Here is a 19,681-nt window from a genome sequence, read left to right as displayed (position 1 = left end):
CCCTGATAAAGAAAACACACTGCGTGATAGCTAATATCTTTTATTGTCAGACTTTCTTTGAGCCAACAGACCATGATTTCGCATAGCTGTCCTGGAGGGATAAGGCAATTTTTTTTTCTTTCTTTGTGGGTAGACTTAGTTGGCCTAAGTCTTTACAACTTTTCTATATAAAAATAAAAGTCCGAGACCAGATTATTTTTTTTTCTGGCCATAAACACTGATTTATTTACAGGCACCTGGTCAGACTATCATTATAAACTTGGGAGAAGACGTATTATATTAAAGCCTTAGCATTTATACTGTCAGGGTCCTTTACAAGACTCGCTCATGCATTACACCCTTCGGGAACGCGGCATCTTGCTGCCGTATCCATCGTGGTATTTGGTAATCTACCCGGAGCGATCCAGACTAACCTTCAAAGAAAACTTTTTCTTAACTTAAATTTTTTTAGGAACTAAAGACTCAAAAAATGACTTCGTATCGTTCTAAAAACAGCACTGGAGCCAGCTGTTGAAGAGTGGTTTATAAATACAATTATTTGTATAGGCTGCATATCTGTTTATAATACAGCAGATGCAGAGTGCAGACTTTTGCTACATGTAAAACAGAACGGAGTCAAAAATGTGGTTTTCGAAATACAGCAAAGACAGGAAAACCCAGGATTCTGGTGTGTTAAAACCACCTCATAAAGTAACGACTGAAGACTAGAACTCTGAACTATTAAAATATACAGACTGTTTACACCATTGCACATCCTTTTTCCCTTTGCTTTTAATGCTCATGAGACAGTGATTAAAGTGATGAGTTTATGAACACATGGGCGCACAGGCAGGCACACAGACTTAAAAGATGAAACAAAAAAAAGTTAATATATGTCCATGAGGAAGGCTGCCAGCAGCACTCCAACTAAAATATCCTGTCCCCTTGTGCTCCCTCTGTTCCCCCTCCCGACCCCCTCACCTTCCCTCCAAGTAGGGAAATCAGGCTGGGAGGTTAGTGCAGAATTGATAGATGAACACCCCCCACCAAGCTTTGTAAGTCTCCCCCCAAACAGGGGCTGGGGGGGCATTTCCCTTCAGTAGCACAGTTAAGGTCAATTAGTGTCGGTTCCACACGTTAAGGCACTTCTGGCTGGTTTGGTGGCAGCGTGGGGGCTTTTTTCCTCTCTGTCTTAAGGCATGTGTCATCTAAGAGTAGTAAAGCTTTCGAAACTGGGCGGACTGTTAAGGTTGACAGCTTAGTACAGGATCGCGGACGTCGACGGGGCGAAAGGACCCTAGGAGACGCCTCCCTCCGACGAGGGGCTTCCAGAAGCGGGGGCAGCTCTGCCCTAGCCGGCCGAGGCCAGAGGGTGGCCCATCTGGACGCTGAAGACACGCGGACTCCCTCCCGCCTTCACCTGGAGCTGCCCTGGCTGCTCACGGAGCGCGACGCGCTGTAGCGTTTCTTCACGATCATGCTGATGTAGGCTTTCATGAGCTTGGCCACATCGACCACCTGCCCAGGGGAAGCAGAAGGGGCACACGGTCAGAGTCTCGGCCGGGATGATGGGCCCCCCCGTCCCCCAGGTTTGGAGGAGGCTGAGAGCTCAGCTGCTTTAACCTGTTCCTGGGCAGTGAGAAGGGAAGTCGTGGCTTCTCCGAATACGGTGTGCACCACCTGGCGGTTCTTCCACACAAAAATGACAATTCTGCGTGGTGTACAATTGTCAGATTTCACACGTTAGGGGAAAAAAAACAAACCCGCCCGAGGACACTAAAGTCTGTGGGTATCGTTCGGGCTGGGATCACTATCCCCACTTAAAATGATGGTAAATGAGGGGCCCCTGGGTGGCTCGGGTGGTTAAGCGTCCGAATCTTGGTTTCGACTCAGGCCATGATCTCGTGGTTCATGAGCTCGAGCCTCACGTCAGGCTCTGCACTGACAGTGTAGAGCCTGCTTGGGAGTGTCTGTCTGTCTCTCTCTCTCTCTCTCTCTCTCTCTCTCTCTCTCTCCTCTCTGTCTGCCCCTCCCCTGCTCATCCTTGCTCTTTCTCAAAATAAATGTTAAAAAAAAAAAAAAAAAAAAAAGGCTGGTAAAGGCCTGAGCCCACAATCCCAGCTGGTGAACACTGTATCGTAGTCAACCCGTCATGCTGCGGCTGCAGAACAGAAAGAGGCTCGACGGGCCTGCGGACAAGTCACAGGTGCCGGCTGTGACCTCGTATTGGCTCCTTCCCGTGATGCAGTCACCGCCACCCCCTGGGGCCCGACCCTTCTCAGGCTGGCCTGCATCCCTCTTCAGGCATCCTGACCTCCTTCCATTTCCCTCCTTCCCCCTCCCTTTTAATCCCGCCCAATCCCACCCACGGCAGTTGGTAAAACCACGGTCATTGCATCAGGCACAATCAGACGCCCACAGTAGCTCCCTCTCCTTTCCTGGCGTCGACCAAACTTGGCAGCCGGGCGCCTTGGACCCTCCAGCTGGGGGCCCCGCCTCTTCCGTCTCACTGCAGGCCTCCCGTCGGCCTAGTCTGCCTCCTGCACCGCAGCCCTGGTGCCACTGCTACCTCCCAGCGCCCTGGGCGCCCTCCTGGCCTCCGGTCCGTCACTCCACACCAGTGGTCAAACCGGAAGCCAGTCACTCATGTCTGTTTTCCACCTTTGCTCGCTAGGAGCCCCCTAAGCAGAGCCCTTCATAAAGGCTTCTGGATTTATCATGATGCTGATGACTGCATTTTAAGCTTCAGAGCAGATGGCACGCACATTTAAAGGCTCTTTCTTGCGATCCTGTGAGCCAGAATTAGCTCCGGCCAGGGTGGTCGTGCCCCTCACTCGTTCCAGCTGGCATTCACTGCCGTTATCATCAGCTGATTGGCACGAGGCTCTATTGCCAAGCTATATATATTCTGGACATCTACATCATTCCTTCCCCTTTCCTCTAGGGGTAAGACCCCTCCGATAAAACGAAACCAAATTTCTCTGCTGCAAACATAGAAGAAACTGGAGATTCGATTTTGGCCCCCGAGGAACCTGAAGCTGGGGAGGGACCGCCACGCTGTAATTTCATATATTTTACAGCAAAACAAAATTACCCAAAGGCCCCAGGAAATGGGGTGTCATTTTTCTGTGTTGTCAAGGCCACAAACGATTTCCTTGGTTCGCCTCTTACCTCACTGGTTTCAAAGAGCAGTTCTCTCTCGTCAACCACGATCTTGTACGTGTTTGCCAGAGGCGCCCCAAACGAGAGGATGTGCTCGTACTGGAAGGCCTCTAAAGGTCTTCCCTCCCCACGCTTGTAGACAGAAACAGCGTCTGCGCTGACGCCCAACCAGAGGTCCTGGGGGAAGCCGCCTTCCTTGCACTGCGGGCAAGAGTCAGATCACAAAGCAATTAGGAGCAGGAGAGAGGGAGCCAAGCCCCGTATGCAGAACACCAGATGCACCCAAGGCGTGTTCACGCCTGGGAGAACCGAATGAGGAGATACGGCATCTCCTTGACTGTCTTGGTTGATTTCTGACCGGTTGACCCATCCTGTGCATCGGGAAAACTTAATCGGTGAATGCCAACATCGTGCTTCGACTCCACCAATGGAGACCATCACTCTCCGCCTCACCAGATTAGCTCTCGGAGGTGGCCCGAGCTCGCCAGCAAACCCATCAGCTTGAGCCCATTTCCTGTATCTAGGTCTTCCTCCGACCCTTTTTCGGATAATTATTCTTCAAATACAAAATCGAAGATCAGGGGAAAAATTCTCCAAAACACTCTGTGCCTAGCAGTCCTGGCTCCTTTTGAAAAATAGGGTTCTTGACAAGAGGCAGCAGTGACCTCCTGTGAGCACAGCGGTAACAGGAATATCACTGGCTTCGAAACAGGCTTCCCTGCATGGATTGGTGTTGGAAAACAAGAGCCCTGATGTAGGGATGAGAACACAGGGCTGATGGGAACCAATACAAATGGGAGGGATGGGGGGGGGGGGGGAGTGCTGGGTGGCTCAGACAGTTAAGCATATGACTTCGGCTCAGGTCATGCTCTCATGGTTCATGAGTTCGAGCCCCGTATCAGGCTCTGTGCTGACAGCTCGGAGCCTGGAGCCTGCTTCGGATTCTGTGTCTCCCTCTCTCTAGCCCTCCCCTGCTCATGCTGTCTCTCTCCCTCTCTCTCTCTCTCTCTCTCAAAAATAAAAAATTAAACGAAAAACAAATGGGAGGGATATACATTAGTGACACCAAGAAGAGGTGTTGTACAAAGCATCTGATTTACACCTAAAAACAAACCTAACTGAACCAACCAAACCAAAGATAGAATCCAGTGAAAAGCCATGAAGGGATCTTGGAAAAGATAATCAATATTTACATCTTTATAAAGCCTCATTTACAAGTCATCAGATACCAAACATGCGGAAAGAAAAATGAAAGCTCATTTAGACCAGGAGGCTGGTAAAGCTACCTGTTAAGGGACAGGGAGTAAATATTTTGGGTTTTGTGGGCCACGTGGTCTCTGTCATAGCTATTCAATACCACCATTTTGGTGTGAAAACAGCCAGAGAAGACAGAGAAAGGAAGGAATAGTACTGTGTTCCAATAAAACATTATAAAAGGTGGCGGAAAGGATTTGGCCCATGGACTGCCAAGTCTTGATCTAGACCACTAGTAAGATTTCCTTTCAATAAATGGTCTTTAAAAAAAAAAAAAAAAGAGGTATGAGTCAGTATGGGTTAATGCTAATAGCAAAATTCCAATTGTGACATAAATTCTTCCCTGCCAACAGATAGTCATGGGGGAAAAAAAACAAACGTAAAATCCTAGTTGACCCATGTTGTTAAACATGGGGTTGAACTGTGCGGGTCCGCCAATATGCGGATTTTTTTTTTTTTTAACGGTACGTATTTTCTCTTATGATTTGCTCAGTAACATTTTTCTCTAGCTGCGTTGTAAGAATACAGTATGTAATACATATAACATGCAAAATATGTGTTAACTGTTCATGTTCTTGGTAAAGTTTTCGGTCAACAGCAGGACCATTAGCAGGTATGCTTTTAGGGAGTCAAAAATTATACGCGGATTTTCAACCGCCTGGGGGTCGGCGCCCCAACCCCAATGTCGTTCAAGGGCCGATTGTATCCAAAATTTATAATTCTATGTACACAATTCTAAAAAAAATTAAAAAAAATTTTAAATACAGATTTTTACCAGCACTTTTTGATTGGATCTATCTAGAGCTTCCCTCATAAAGAAGAGAGGGGTTCCTGGGTGGCTCAGTTGGTTAAGCGTCCGACTCTTGATTTCGGCTCAGGTCACGATCTCATGGTTTGGGAGAGCGAGCCCAGCACTGGACTCTGCGCTGGCAGCACGGAGCCCGCTTGGGATTCTCTCTCCCTCTCTGCACCTCCCCCCCACGCACTAGTGCTCTCTCTCAAAACAAATAAAATAAATAGAAGTTACTTAAGAAGAGGTGACATCTTAATTTTCCATTCGCTCCTAATGTTGTGAAAGCATTTGCTACCAGACCGTTTGGTGGATGCGAGGGTGTGTTAATGGTAAAGCATGGTGGGGGGGCCTCTAACACAAGGGGGCCAGAGAACAAAGGCTCCATCTTGCCCCATCCCCAGCCAAAGTAGTCGGCCAAGGCCACACCGAAAGGCACTCTTAGGCCAGTTGATCCCAGAAGCAACAGCCCTCACCTCCACATCAAAGAGCGTCGACCCATAGCCTGGCCACTCCTTGATCAAGGCCATGTACTTGGCCATGGCCTGCTCCTGGCCCATTCCCTGCAATTTCTTCCATTTGTCAATGATGCTGGCCCGAGCCGACGAGACTTCCTCCTTGATCCACATGTCCAGCAACTGCTCTTCCTCGACCTTCTGTCGGACGACAGACCCCGTCCGGAAGCCCCGCCTCAGCGTCCCCTCCAGGAAGCTCGTCCGCCTCTTCTCCAGCCGCTCACACGGGGTGAAGCTTTTGGTCGACTGGCTGATGCGGGCCTTCAGCCTCTGCACGGAGTAGACGTCCTCGAGGGGCGGCACGGAGGCATGCAGGGAGTAATCCCCCTGCAGGTACTGGAGCCGCAGGGCAGCGAGAACCTGGAGGTTCTCTTCAGGGGCCGGGTAGTGGCCACGGATAACAGCTTCGTGTGCCTGAAAGGTGGCGGGCAGCGGCAGCATTAGGGGCGCGTGAGCCTAAATCCGCCAGCTTTCTCCTCCCGTGTCACCTCCCCTGCAAACTATACCCTCACCCCCTTTGGCTGCTTTACATTTCTCCCTAGCCCAGACAGCATCGAACCCATATTTTACCCTTTAATGTCTCTCCCCTGCCAGCTAAAACAGTTCTTGGCACAGGAGTTCAAATACAACACGCAGTAGTTTCGTTCTAGAAAGGCGTCACAGAGCAGCTGTCCCTGTGCATGCTGGGAAACATACCGCTATGCCCAACCGCTAACCTAGCAGCGGAGTGAACAGGTTTTAGCCCTGTTCCCCAGCAGAGGAATCCATTTCTGCAGGTTCCTTCTACCTGTTCAAACATAAACGCGAATTCCACACTGTCTTCCGGCACGTTGTCTGTGTCCAAGAAGCAGTAGAGTTTGAAGTAGAATTTCCAGGGCCGGTCCCCCACCTCCGATGTGGCAGCCAGCCTACAGACAGAAGAGACGTTCAGAAAGCACTAGGAGCTGACTTGAGATGGCTCGTTTCAAGGACATAGACGTTCTGTCCGTACTCAGGTAACACAGTGGGGATGGGGATGGAGGCAGAGAAAACAGAACAAGGGCGAGGCTGATTACCAGAGTCCCTTATGTTATTTAGCCAGAGGTGAAAAATGACGCTTTCTTTCTCGTCTCACTTTAAGACCATAAACTTCAGCTAAACTGTGCTAACAAGTATTTTCTGAGTCGCCCAGTCAAATCAGTACTGGCTAAGCCTTATGCTGAATCCATAGAAAGAAAAGAAACAAAGGCTATATATATATCTTCATTCCCTTTACTAATCGTCAAGTAAACTACAGTATTTATAAAAATCAACATGAATATCACGTGTTTAAACTGAACAGGAATTCTGGGGCGCCTGGGTGGTTCAGTCGGTTAAGCGTCCCACTCTTGATTTTGGCTCAGGGCATGATCTCACGGTTCACGGGATCGAGCCCCATGTTGGGCTCTGTGCTGGCAGCGCAGACCCTGCTTCAGATTCTCTGTCTCTGTCTCTCTCTCTCTCTCTCTGCCCCTCCCCCGCTCAGACTCTGTCTCTCCTAAAAAAAACACACATTAAAAAAAATTGAATAGGAATATCTTTTGTGTTACTTAGGCGATAGGGAAGTCATAGATGAAATATTGTACATCCAAGAGATATAAAATGCATTTTGAACGATTTATGAGTTTGCTTGTCTCTGTTAGCCCAGTTTCAAAACTAATGACAAGTGAAAAGCATAGACTCAAGAAATTCCAAGATAATGAGTATAGCAAGGACCTGAGAGAAAGAATGGGGTAAAGGAACAATCTTATTTGACACAGAGGCTTTATCTAGGAATCAAGAAAAACGGGAACACCAGGGTGGCTCAGTTAAACATCCGACTCTTGATTTTGGCTCAAGTCGTGATCTCTCAGTTTGTGGGACTGAGCTCCGTGTCCAGCTCTGTGCTGACAGTGTGGAGCCTGCTTGGAATTCTCGCTCTCAGAATAAACATTTACAAAAAGAAAAACAGGCAGCAGAAAGATATGGAAAATGAAACATGCTTTAGCACAAGTAAAAGAAAAGGCACTCAAATGCACACTGAAGGTGAAAATGGAATAGAAATTCAAATCCTCAACTCTCAATTTCTTTGACTTAAATCTGCTAGCACTTGAGGGAGAAGGCACTTACTTTTCAAACTTTGCTAACACGTCAGCTACGATGGTTCGGCTTTCAATGGCTTTATCCACATTTCCGTTGTACTCAAACAAGGCAAACATGTTCCTGCTGTCCTCCATGGCGAGGCCTCTGATCAGCTTCTCCACCACCTGCAAGATATACCCCGAGGGCTTCGGCTGCCAGCACGCGGTTCTAGAATGTGCCTTCCCCTGAACCCCAAGGGAGCTGCCGGCAAGCGAGGGTCCAAGCAGCCCCCTACAACTGTCCTGTGTGGTCACCCAGAATTTCGAAGGTGCCGTTTTTCCATTACTCTCTAGAGACCAGATTTGTCTTATCCTTGTAAAAAAAAGAACACGGGGTATGTATTTCACCCACTGGTAGAGAGGGATGGCGGGCGGATTTCTTGCAGACCCATCCTGGTAGGAAAGTGCATGAAAACCGAAGCCCTTTCATCTGATACATCCATCGACTGCCAAGAAACAAGGGTTTCCACCGTGTTTCTTCTTTCCACGCCAGAGGCTTCTCTGGGTTTTACTGCCCTACTTCTTTTAGCCAACTGGTTTTACAATACTAAATTTTAAAAAAGAAAGAAAAGAAAATACGCTCTCATCTGACCCATCACGGTAGATTTCTGTTTGGCAAACAGACACCTGATGGCAGAGATGCTCCAAAAAACCCCACGTCAGGGCGGGCACACCCGAGTCAGGGAGGAAATCTCTCCTCGACCCTCAACTGCTTGGCACGTCAGCAGGACTGCGGCTCAGGTATTCTGGCACCAGCTTAATTTTTGCATTCCTACTCATCTTTGATGCGTATTTTTGTCTCGTCGTACGTGAGCTTCGTCGTCGGTTACGGTTACATACACCCCGCTTACTGAGCCGCTGTACCATGCCGGTCACGACCGCACGCTGGCCCACCTAACTGCACAACTTCCCTGACGTCTGCACGGGGGCGGTCAGGGATCGGAGTCCGCCGCGGCGGGCTTCTCCCTCACCTCCCCGGCCGTGGTGTGGGAGTTGATGGTGATCTTGCAGGAGCCTCCGCCGTGGCAGTGCACCGTGGACGTCATCTCCTGCCTGTGGATCAGTGCTTCTATCTCATCTCGGGAAGGCACAAACTCTCTGCATTTGGTTTTCTTGAGAGATTCATAAATGAAGAGGGAGTATTTTTCCATCTCGGTTCCTGGAAACTGCTCCCGTATCCTAGGAGACAAACACTTCGCTGTTAATGTGCTAGACCGCGGCTGGCCGCCGTCTGGGCGCTGGGCTGCTTCAGCAGGCGGAGCCGGTGGCCCCCCAGTGACGCGAGCGGCAGATGCCGGTCACTTCCCAGCTGGGGCCTCTACTGTCCTGTGTAGGTTTTGTTTATTTATTTTTTTTTTTTTTTTATTTATTTATTTTTTTAATTTTTTTTTTTTTCAACGTTTTTTATTTATTTTTGGGACAGAGAGAGACAGAGCATGAACGGGGGAGGGGCAGAGAGAGAGGGAGACACAGAATCGGAAACAGGCTCCAGGCTCTGAGCCATCAGCCCAGAGCCTGACGCGGGGCTCGAACTCACGGACCGCGAGATCGTGACCTGGCTGAAGTCGGACGCTTAACCGACTGCGCCACCCAGGCGCCCCGTAGGTTTTGTTTAAAAGCAAAACAAAAACAAAAACAAAAAACAAAAAACAACCAAAAACAAATCCCAAAGCTTTTGCTGCCAGCTCACCTCCGTGATGCTGGTGACGGTCACGTCTCAGACCATCGTATGAAAACTGTTCTTACGTAGTTTGCATCAGAGTCTGCACGGGAAAGTTTCTGTTTGATCTGGACCAAAAATAGCTAAGGTTTCCCCCCTCCATGCATACAGGCAGCGGTAATTAAATGTATTTGACGTCTGGGGTGCCTGGGGGGGCTCAGGGGGCTGAGCATCCGACTTTGGCTTGGGGCGTGATCCCACGGTTCATGAGTTCGAGCCCCACATCAGGCTCTCTCCTGTCAGTGTGGAGCCTGCCTCAGATCCTCTGTCTCTCCTCTGTCTCCGTCCCTCCCCTGTTCATGCTCTCTCAAAAATAAATATTAAAAAAAAAAAAATTAAATGTATTCAGCCTCTTCCACATGGGGACACCACACTGGAAGTGACCGCGTCCCTGAGACAGCCTTGTGTGGCTTGAGCTGGAGAGGAGGCCTGCACAGTGTCAGCCTGCTCAAGGGGACGCACGCGTCTGACCAAGAGGTCCCTGACCACGCCAGGTGCCTTCTGTTTCGGGCTCTCCGCATCTGAGCTCCGCCCCGCCCCTGCGGTGTGCACCACCACCCCCCCCCCCCGCCATGTACCCCCCACCTTCTCAGATGGAACCGCAGGTACTTGAGGATGCCCCGGCTCGGCAAGAAGGTGCAGCTTAAGCACGTCAAGATCTGCCAGCTGCACAGGTTGCCCACGCTGCCTGGATGGGGCACCTTGTTGGTCTGTTTGATGAGCTGGCAGTACAGCTCGTCTCGCAGAGGTCGGAGGTCATGCCCAGTCTGCAGGATGCCCTGGATGATGGGAATGGGGTCGGACATGGACTCCAGTTGCTGGAGGGAATTGAAGATCTTGATGGCTTCATCCTGAAGGGTGGTGTAGCCTTTGTCTTTGAGCACTAGGAGGAGGACACACACACAAGTCACACGGAGGGTTTGGCCAGGGTACAATCTGAGCATCGCACAGGGGGAAGGAACGGGGACAGACGTCGGCTTCACGACCCAGGGCTCGCCACGTTCCCTGAACATCTGAATCAGGCGAACACAGAGGTGAGAGCGTTGTGCTCTTTTGTTACTCAATTCACCTATTTCACTCTACAAGACGCTTGCTTAAAAGTTGGTCTGTTGCCAGACAGGTTCTCTATTTTTAGGATCCGGGAATAGACTTTTAATTCTCTGGCAAATTAAGGCAACCCTGAGTTCAGAGGCAGGGCTGGCATTTCCTGACTCCCTTGAAAATCGTTCTCTTAGTTCCACAGTCCTCTTCTCACCACAAGCGACAGATGCTGGCTGGACAGAGAGGCAGAGTCGGTGACCGGGGAGAACAGTTACGGTACCGAGAACAGCGGGGCGCGGGCGGGGCTGGGGACTCACGGTTCAGGTTGATGTCTCCGTAGGGCAGGGGCAGGAGCGGCGAGTGCAGGGGGTGGTGTGTGTGACGGAGGATGGGGTTCCGTTTGTAGATCTGCTCCACCACATCCGAGTTCAGGCAGTTCTCCTGGAAAGCAGAGGACCCGGTAAAGCCAGACAGCCGGCTCACCCAGAACACATGTACATAAATGAACAAAATCATCTGTATTCTCCCACACGTGAACCTCTCCCAGAGTCTAAAGCGTCCGTGGGCCTCGGGGCATGGTGAGGGTCTAGCATTAATAATTCAAGCGCGAAGATACCAGCAATCTGTGTCTGAAGGCAAATCACAAATACACGTTTTTCTCACAGCTCAGTCCATGTGTATATATTTTCCCACGTTATAAAAAAACCCAAAAATTTCCACTGGAGATTACATATGCTTCAAAAACACTGAAGTTCTCTTGCTATTTAGCCACCAATCATGTAGCCAAACCATGTATTTTTATCCATAATTCTTTTAAAAAGAACTGGGTGGCTCAGTTGGGTAAGCGTCTGACTTCAGCTCAGGTCATGATCTCACCGTTCGTGAGTTCGAGCCCCGCGTCGGGCTCTGTGCTGACAGCTCGGAGCCTGGAGCCTGCTTCAGATTCTGTGTCTCCCTCTCTGCCCCTCCCCTACTCACACTCTGTCTCTCTCTCAAATATAAATAAACATTAAAAAAATTAAAAAAAAATACATTGTTTTCGTTCTTTAAATGATCTTCTGTATTTCTCTACACATAAAAGTTACACGTTAGGATGTTATCACTGAGACCGTTCAACACGCCTGCCGTCTCTTTCTTGAAATTTAAGAGATCTCATAGCAATTCATCATGCACTTACGCTCCTAAAATGTTAATGGGGGATTCAAAAAAGGCAAAGTTCCTTTTAGAACATTAAATAAACAGAAAAGTTGGAGAGGCAGTGAATCATTCTAGTGTGGTAATTTCCACTATGAAACTTTTTTGGTTAACACCCAGTTAGTTAAGAGCCAGAAAAAAAGAAAAAAAAAAACTATTTCAAAAATTTTGTATGGACTTAATTAGGGCAACCTATTTAAAAAAAAAAAAAAAAAAACATTGCTTCATATTTGGAAAATTCAATTACTCTTTTAATGACAGATGTCAAATTCGAGAAGATAAGAATACAGCTGACATAGCTTTGAAGAGAAAGTTCAGCTGATGTGTTTTTTTCACTCCTTTCTCAAAAGGAAGCTTTAAAAACAGTTTTTTAAATGCGAAAAAGGAAGTTACTAGTATTTAGCACCCTGGGTTCCATGGAAAGCTTTACAGAGACTTGGAGAATAATCAGCTTGGTGGAATTGAGCTCCAAATACCCAGAAAATGCACCACTTTGGAATCAAGAGGCAGATTTGTGTTCGGTGGGAAATTGTGCACTACTGCATTATTAGACCCTCTTCCGCCTCTGCAAAGGCAGCGCTTGCCTCCTGGATCTGCTTAATTTTCCTTGATGTAGATCAGTAAATACCTATCTTGCTATCATTCTCAAATCTTTTCTGTCACTGCTCCAGCTCTTCCCTTTGTATTGGGAATCTATCCGAATGGGTAACTTGGAGGAACAGCAGTAAAAATAATCCCCTTGACCCGGTTCTACACTGGGGACTGACCAGCTACATGAACAGCGCAATCAGACTATTCTGTGTCTGTTTCCATTCCTGAAAAATGAGTGGAGTACCCTTTATGAATAATGCTGCCATTTCATTATTCACTCAATGTATACTCAACTGAGCAACTAATCTTTATAAAAAGGAAATGAAAATTTAACCAGGTTAGGGGCACCTGGGTGGCTCAGTCGGTTAAGCATCGGACTCTTGGTTTCGGCTCAGGTCACGATCTCATGGTCGTGAGATGGGAGACCCGAGTCAGGCTGACTCCAAGCTGGGCACGGAGACTGCTTGAGATCTCTCTCTCCCCCTCTGCCCCTACCTTGCTCATGCACTCACTTTCGCAAACAAACAAACAAACAAACAAAAAGAAAGTCAGTGTGGGTCCAGAGATTGGGACGCTTCCTGTTGTGTTTGGGGGTGCCTACTAAAGGTTCCAAGTTTTCTAGACCAATCCTGGCTATTTGTGTACCCACCTGTGTGGTCCGCTAACTGTATCGTAAGGATAGGATTATCGTGTTACTCCTAGAAGGTCCCCAACCCAGGGCTGAAGGGCAACTTGTGGCACACGTCACCTCCACGCAGATCACAGCACGTCCCCGTCACGGGGAGTTCTGCACCCCAGACCACAGACCATCATTCCTCTGTCTACACAACACAAGCCCACATTTGCCTCAGCGGCAACATGACACCTCTCTGGAGACAAAGTATTTTTAGCATAAGCTTTCGGCTCAGCTCTCGAATTCAGATTTCTAAAAGCAGTGACGTTCCAACAGAAAACCAACCAAAAGTTAGTTTTTGATTACAGAATAAAAATGGAGCTTGACCAACGTCTTGACGTTCCAAGGGTGAGAACCGGTGAGCTACCTCCCGTGAGCCACCCTGTCTTGAATCCTTACCTTGATGTCTTGAATCAGCTGCTGGGTGGGAGTGTCGATCGGGGCCTTGGCGTCTGTCACATTTTGAATGGCGCTGGACCACCTGGTGGCCTCGTTGAGCAGCTTGGTGTAGAGCCGGTAGCAGTGCTTGCGGCCGTACACGGTGACATTCCAGTAGCCTGTGACAGAGCACACACACCACGGGCGTCAGCCTCCGCAGGGATGGTCTGGCACCGGAGTCCCAGAAAGCCAGAAACTCAGCCCTGTTGTCAGAGCCGGTGTCCTCTCCACCTGAGCCCCTTTAATTAGCTAATTCAACAAATCCTCTCCCAATTCCTACACGCGCCTTCTCCTGTGCTAAGCACCCACATGCCCAAACGAGGAGCGTACAGCTGCCGAGAGGAAGACACATAAAGTAAGAAACCCAGGAGTAAATACATAAAAGGGTCACGTTTGCTCTGGAAAAAAAACAGGCACAAACTGGAAGTTCCTTTCCCAGCTCTGGACAAGAGTGAAAACGCTTCCCTCCCTTCCTGCTGTTCCTTCTCCCCTCCTGTTTCTTCTCCTTTCCTTAGGCTCTCCCTTGAGAAGAAAACACTTCTGCTAAGCAAACAGTCTGTGTGTCCAGAAACAAGCTGTCGCAGGGGACAGAGGAGCTATGTTTGCAAAAGCGCAAAATCACAACTAGCAACAAAACCCAAACAATGTAGAAATGTCTTCGTAATAGTGACAAGGGGAAAAAAAACAAAACAAAACTAAGCTAACATCAGTGCTCTCTATTCTACTAGGTGAAGCTCAGGGACAGTCAGGATTGATCTTTCTTGGGCTGCGTTAGGGCTCTCACAGCACAAAGACGAAAACGCGGCATACAGAAATAAAGCTCCATACAGGAGAATCCCTGTTTATATGTGACTGTCTTCAGAAGAACATTTCTGCAACTCAGTTAAGCGGGACCTCTTCACCGCGGTTTCAATACTAAGCGTGCATACAGCTAACCAAACTCCTCCCTCTGGTCCGAGCAAACCCAGGCCTCCTCGGGCTCCAGGTGCGAGCTTTCGGGACCGGCTCGTCACAGGCACACGGCACCGTTACCTGTGTCTTTGAAGATCTTCTCGTCTGGAGGCACCACTGAGCACAGGCTATTGAGGACCAACGTGCCCAATTTCAGAGCATTCTTCTCTGAGCTCTTGTAGTAATCCAAGGAATTGTGGGTAAGCACAAACCACCTTTTTTTTAGTTTTAACGAAGACATCTTTGGACTGTTCTTTACTTCTTTGTGCAGCCACCCTGGAAAGGAAGATCGGAGTGTAAATTAAAAACTAGGAAGACAAACACCAAACATCAGGTAATAATTTGCAGGATGCTTCCTAATGGGTCATATTTCTATATATTTGCTAGAAAGGGCCACGACCCTTTCTTGTGTTTTTGTTGTTTGTCTGCTTGGTGGTCTGTTAAGCAAGTTCAAGAGTCAAAATTACTCAGGAAAGCTGCTCAAAGGGGCAAGGCCGTGGTGGCAGTCACCTCTCACGATGAATTCCTGGCCCTCCACTCTTGTGTCCCCCTTGGACCTCTGCAGCAGCGTTATCCAATGATGCATCTCCTCCGGTGTATCAGCGTTGCAATGCAGCACCCGGTTGGCCGTGATGATCACAAACGAATTGGGTCTGGGCGACAGGGCAAGAAGGAAGCCAAGACTTAGCGCTCTACTGTCCGCATCACCTGCTCGAACCAAGACCAGCTGCCTCTTTCCTGGCTTATGGTCAGCGGGACGAAAAGCGCGGTGCTATTTGTGGTTTGTGCTAAGGCAAATCTTGCTCATTTCTGCAGGATTTATTTTATGCATCATTAACCTTTAAACTTGGAGCAACACATTCAGGAGGCCCTGGAAGGGGAAAGATTCCTTCATGCAAAACTTTCCAAATGAAACTTGGTTCCGGGAAGGCTAAAATAAGGTGACGGTGGGGGAATTTTTTTTTTTTCTGATGCCTCTCCAAAGTAAATTTCTCTCTGCCTCTGGGTACTGCCTTGGATAATATTTCTGTGGGTCGGTAATGAAACGTCAGACACCAGTAATAAAAGCAGATCAGTAAATAGGTGTAAATGGAACATCTTATACACTTGATTATGCTTGCTACAAAAAGCCACCTGGGTCCATGTTTTCAAAGCAATCTAACAAAGGCTTATTTCCCAGTCAGGGATAACATAATAATGGAAATTTACTTTCTCCTTCACCTCTTTTTGTCTGGCAATGCCCTGAGTCTCTCCTAGGCCCTAGCTCATACTCATGCCTATGTTGAACCACTTAAGCTGGTGGCTGTGAATTTCTTGCAGGCTTCCAAATGCTCGCGGCAATTAAGCGCTGCAAAAGTTCAAGAAAAAGCAAGATTAATGGGACTGTAGTAGACAGGGAAAAGACAGGTGCTCTTTAAAAGACACTTCTCTTGTTGGGAAGGAGGTGGGCACTTGAGGAAGAGAGAAGGATGTGAGTAGGAATGGAAAGTTCTAAGCACGGACCCTCACATGGCCCAGCCTGCTGGAGCGAAAGGGTTTAGGAGACAGATGTAGATAGGGTAGGAACTTGGCCGTCAGAATAAAATCTGGGCTGAAAATGGACAAAACACACGTGTTAAAGGTTCTGAAGACTCTAGATAATTCTACCTAGTAGGCACTATTTTTGTTGTCAGTTGGAATACATTTCTATCCACTTTCTAAAGCTACCTTACTGAAGGCAGGAGCCAATTTTGATTCTTTTTTTTTTTTTAATTTTTTTTTTTCAACGTTTATTTATTTTTGGGACAGAGAGAGACAGAGCATGAACGGGGGAGGGGCAGAGAGAGAGGGAGACACAGAATCGGAAACAGGCTCCAGGCTCTGAGCCATCAGCCCAGAGCCTGACGCGGGGCTCGAACTCCCGGACCGCGAGATCGTGACCTGGCTGAAGTCGGACGCTTAACCGACTGCGCCACCCAGGCGCCCCCAATTTTGATTCTTTTTTTAAAATTTTTTTTTTTTTTTCAACGTTTATTTATTTTGGGGACAGAGAGAGACAGAGCATGAACGGGGGAGGGGCAGAGAGAGAGGGAGACACAGAATCGGAAACAGGCTCCAGGCTCTGAGCCATCAGCCCAGAGCCTGATGCGGGGCTCGAACTCCCGGACCGCGAGATCGTGACCTGGCTGAAGTCGGACGCTTAACCGACTGCGCCACCCAGGCGCCCCCCCAATTTTGATTCTTAATGCAGAATTCAAAGAGCAGCAAAGAAACACAGAGAAGACAAAGGTCAACGGTACAGACTCCTGAGGGCATCCATGAAGATGGTTTGCCTTCAAAAAAACAAAACCAACACATGCTATTTTAAGGGCACAAATAAGGTTGAGATGTCAAGGGAAGAATGTGGTTTAATTTATTAACACTCCACATATACGTTACACAAGATCCTTTTTAAATTCCTTATTAAGTTTAGGAAGGGGAACAGCACCCTTCCCTATGGTGGAATACTATTTTCCTAAATAGGTATTTTCTTCCTCTTTGAATCCTGGGTTTACCCCTGTACCCAAATGAAGAATATTCCTCTTGTGTGTATGTTTTTAACTGACTGTCTAAATTAGGTTTCCACGGTCTCTCCCAGCAGCCCAAAGATACCCAGAGAGGATGACTTCTGGGTGATATACAACTGGGCACAAAGAAAGAAGACTGGAATTGACCAGGTAACAACATGCAGCCTAAAATCATTTCACAGCTCAGAAAAGAAGGGACCTAGAAGCAGAGAGAGCTGTGGGAGCACGCAGGTTACTAATCACTTTCGCCAAGAGTCACATCTGAACTTACCTCTCGGGGCTGTCAGAGGCACACACAGAATCTATCATCCCCACATCCAAAGTGCCCTTGAAAGGAGCAAAAACAGAGGGAAGAGAACCATTGAAATACAGCACACATCATCATCATATCCTTAGATCACGAAGCTCTAAATAGGCAAACAAACAAAAAAGCTCCTTCCTTTTGTGTTAAATGCAAAATAATCGTTATCTAAGAAAGGTCCCACCTTCAGTTGGTGAGTACAGCCTCTAGACAGGGGAGACAGTCACTTATGAAAAAATATATATAAGTTAATCTCCCCGTCTCTTGATTTTAAAATATGTTCAGGGAAAAGTGTTTACAAACTTCTTTCAATTGTACAAATTTTTCTGATTTACACTATGATCTATTGCTAAATTTTACACGTACTCTAACAGACTTTTTTTATTTTCTTAAATGTTTATTTTTGACAGAGAGAGAGAGAGAGAGAGAGAGAGAGAGGCAGAGACAGAGCATAAGTGGGGGAGGGGCAGAGAGAGAGGGAGACAGAATCCGAAGCAGGCTCCAGGCTCCGAGCTGTCAGCACAGAGCCTGACAGGACTTGAACTCACAGACTAAGAGATCATGACCTGAGCCGAAGTTGGATGCTCAACCGACTGAGCCAGCCAGGTGCCCCAGAAAATTTTTTTAAATAGAACTTTCTTTCCCCCTTTAAAAAAATGTTTATTTTGAGCACTGGGTGTTGTATGGAAACCAATTTGACAGTAAATTTCATATATTGAAAAAAAAATGTTTATTTGGGCGGGGGGGAGGGGGGAGAAAGAGTTCGTGCATGTGTGAACAGGGGAGGGGCAGAGAGAGAGGAAGAGAGAGAATCCCAAGCAAGCTCCATGCTGTCAGCACAGAGCCTGATGTGGGGCTCCCTCTCGTGAACCATAAGATCATGACCTGGGCCAAATTCAAGAGTGGGTCCCTCAACTGAGGAAGCCACCCAGATGCCCCTTACTCCGCTGAGAAACTCTGATGTTAAGTAGTTCTTATGAGAAAATAAAACTTGATTTCTAAAATATGATTTTATGGTTCTGTGTACATATCTAGGATAGAACAAAGACTGAAAACACATAATTTAAAATTCACGAAGTCCTTTGAAGGAAAGTGTAATAAATATGCCTCCATGTCAGAAGACTTGGGATTTGTTGTCGTTCTTTTAATGGCTTAAAGTGGGAGAACTGGAATCTATTACTACTGATAATCTTCTGTAACTTATTCTATTTTTCTGCATGACTTCTAAACAAAATATTACTGCTTTTCTCTTTAATTATTACACTTCATACTGCCTAGAAACTCCCAAACCCCCTGCCTCCCTCGGACGTTTCCCACCACTCCAAAATGCTCACGTACCACGGCGTTTTGTGGGTTCGCCTGCTCGTCGTGCATCTCCCGGATCTCCTGGTCCGTGGACGCGTGGACCTGACTCAGCACGCTGAACCACTGGCTGTGGGAAGGAGAGAGTGACCGTCAAGGAGGGGCCAGCTGTTGCATCTGCAACACAGTGAACGATGCCCTTCCCCACGGTCTCTGCGAAAATGACATGTCCTCTGAGCACCTTTGCTTCTCGTCTGCCTACTTCTCAGGGGTTAAATGTGGGTTTCATGCTACCAACGGGCAAGGGGGGAAGAAACAGCCAAACTGCCTTTGGGTATCACCTGTGGCAACGTCAGATCAATGAGAGACCCTCTCCTCCTCCAGCTCCCCCAGACCTTTAGACATTTAATGACGATGACAATGAAATCCTCAGTTCTACCCAAAACATTTATAATCAAGGATCTTTACTGAAGATATTATTTCTAACCTAGGGAATATTCAAGGACCTTTTCATTTGTTGAAAGTAAATTCCAAGGTAAGAAGGCCACTGGTGTCTATTTTCCCTCCTCACTCCCAGGATGGGGTTTTCCAACCACCTGATGGGATTTTCTACCAAAGTATGAACAAAACCATAGAAGAGCAGGAAACAGAACACAACTGTTTGAAGTAGAAAGTGATTTTGATGGAGAATTCTTCCATCTTCTCTTCAAATGAGTTTTCTCACTTTCAGACTCATTAGAATCAGGCAATAAAGGAAAACATGTCAACCTCAGAAAAGTCAAGCTGAACAGAAGTCATGATGTAACTACAAACACAATACGTGCTTGAGGAAAATGACCGTGAATATTCATTCATCTATCTGTCCATCCATCCATCCATCCATCCATCCATCCATCCATCCAACATTTATGAAGCAACTATAAAATGTGAGAGGTACCAAATGTGAGATGCTAGGACATCCTTCTCCTGCAGGGCCTCATTAAGACATATATACACACTCCTACTAAGTAAGGCAGAGGACCAAGTGCTTGGTATACAATGGGATATTTAAGCAAAAAAAAAAAAAAAAAAAAATTATACCTATAT

The 19,681-nt window shown here is 47.5% G+C and overlaps 1 protein-coding gene across 1 annotated transcript in view; it reads right to left on the bottom strand.

Annotated features, from left to right (window-relative positions):
* Window positions 1-946: 946 nt before the first annotated feature.
* MYO10 (myosin X) overlaps window positions 947-19,681 on the bottom strand; it is a 207,524-nt gene continuing 188,789 nt past the window's right edge. The window contains exons 29-41 of the mRNA XM_030332238.1: window positions 18,632-18,725; window positions 17,264-17,319; window positions 14,957-15,099; window positions 14,528-14,722; window positions 13,457-13,614; window positions 10,917-11,040; window positions 10,144-10,441; window positions 8,810-9,017; window positions 7,828-7,964; window positions 6,488-6,608; window positions 5,662-6,114; window positions 3,151-3,342; window positions 947-1,497 (exon numbers count right to left, since the gene is read on the bottom strand). Coding sequence (XP_030188098.1) covers window positions 1,396-1,497; window positions 3,151-3,342; window positions 5,662-6,114; window positions 6,488-6,608; window positions 7,828-7,964; window positions 8,810-9,017; window positions 10,144-10,441; window positions 10,917-11,040; window positions 13,457-13,614; window positions 14,528-14,722; window positions 14,957-15,099; window positions 17,264-17,319; window positions 18,632-18,725 — 2,281 coding nt within the window. The 3' untranslated portion in view covers window positions 947-1,395. The remainder of the gene's footprint in view (window positions 1,498-3,150; window positions 3,343-5,661; window positions 6,115-6,487; window positions 6,609-7,827; window positions 7,965-8,809; window positions 9,018-10,143; window positions 10,442-10,916; window positions 11,041-13,456; window positions 13,615-14,527; window positions 14,723-14,956; window positions 15,100-17,263; window positions 17,320-18,631; window positions 18,726-19,681) is intronic.

Source organism: Lynx canadensis, chromosome A1 (assembly GCF_007474595.2).
Source record: "Lynx canadensis isolate LIC74 chromosome A1, mLynCan4.pri.v2, whole genome shotgun sequence".
NCBI lineage: Eukaryota > Metazoa > Chordata > Mammalia > Carnivora > Felidae > Lynx > Lynx canadensis.
The sequence above is the reverse complement of the archived record's forward strand: the minus strand, read 5'-3'. Positions and strand labels throughout refer to the sequence as shown.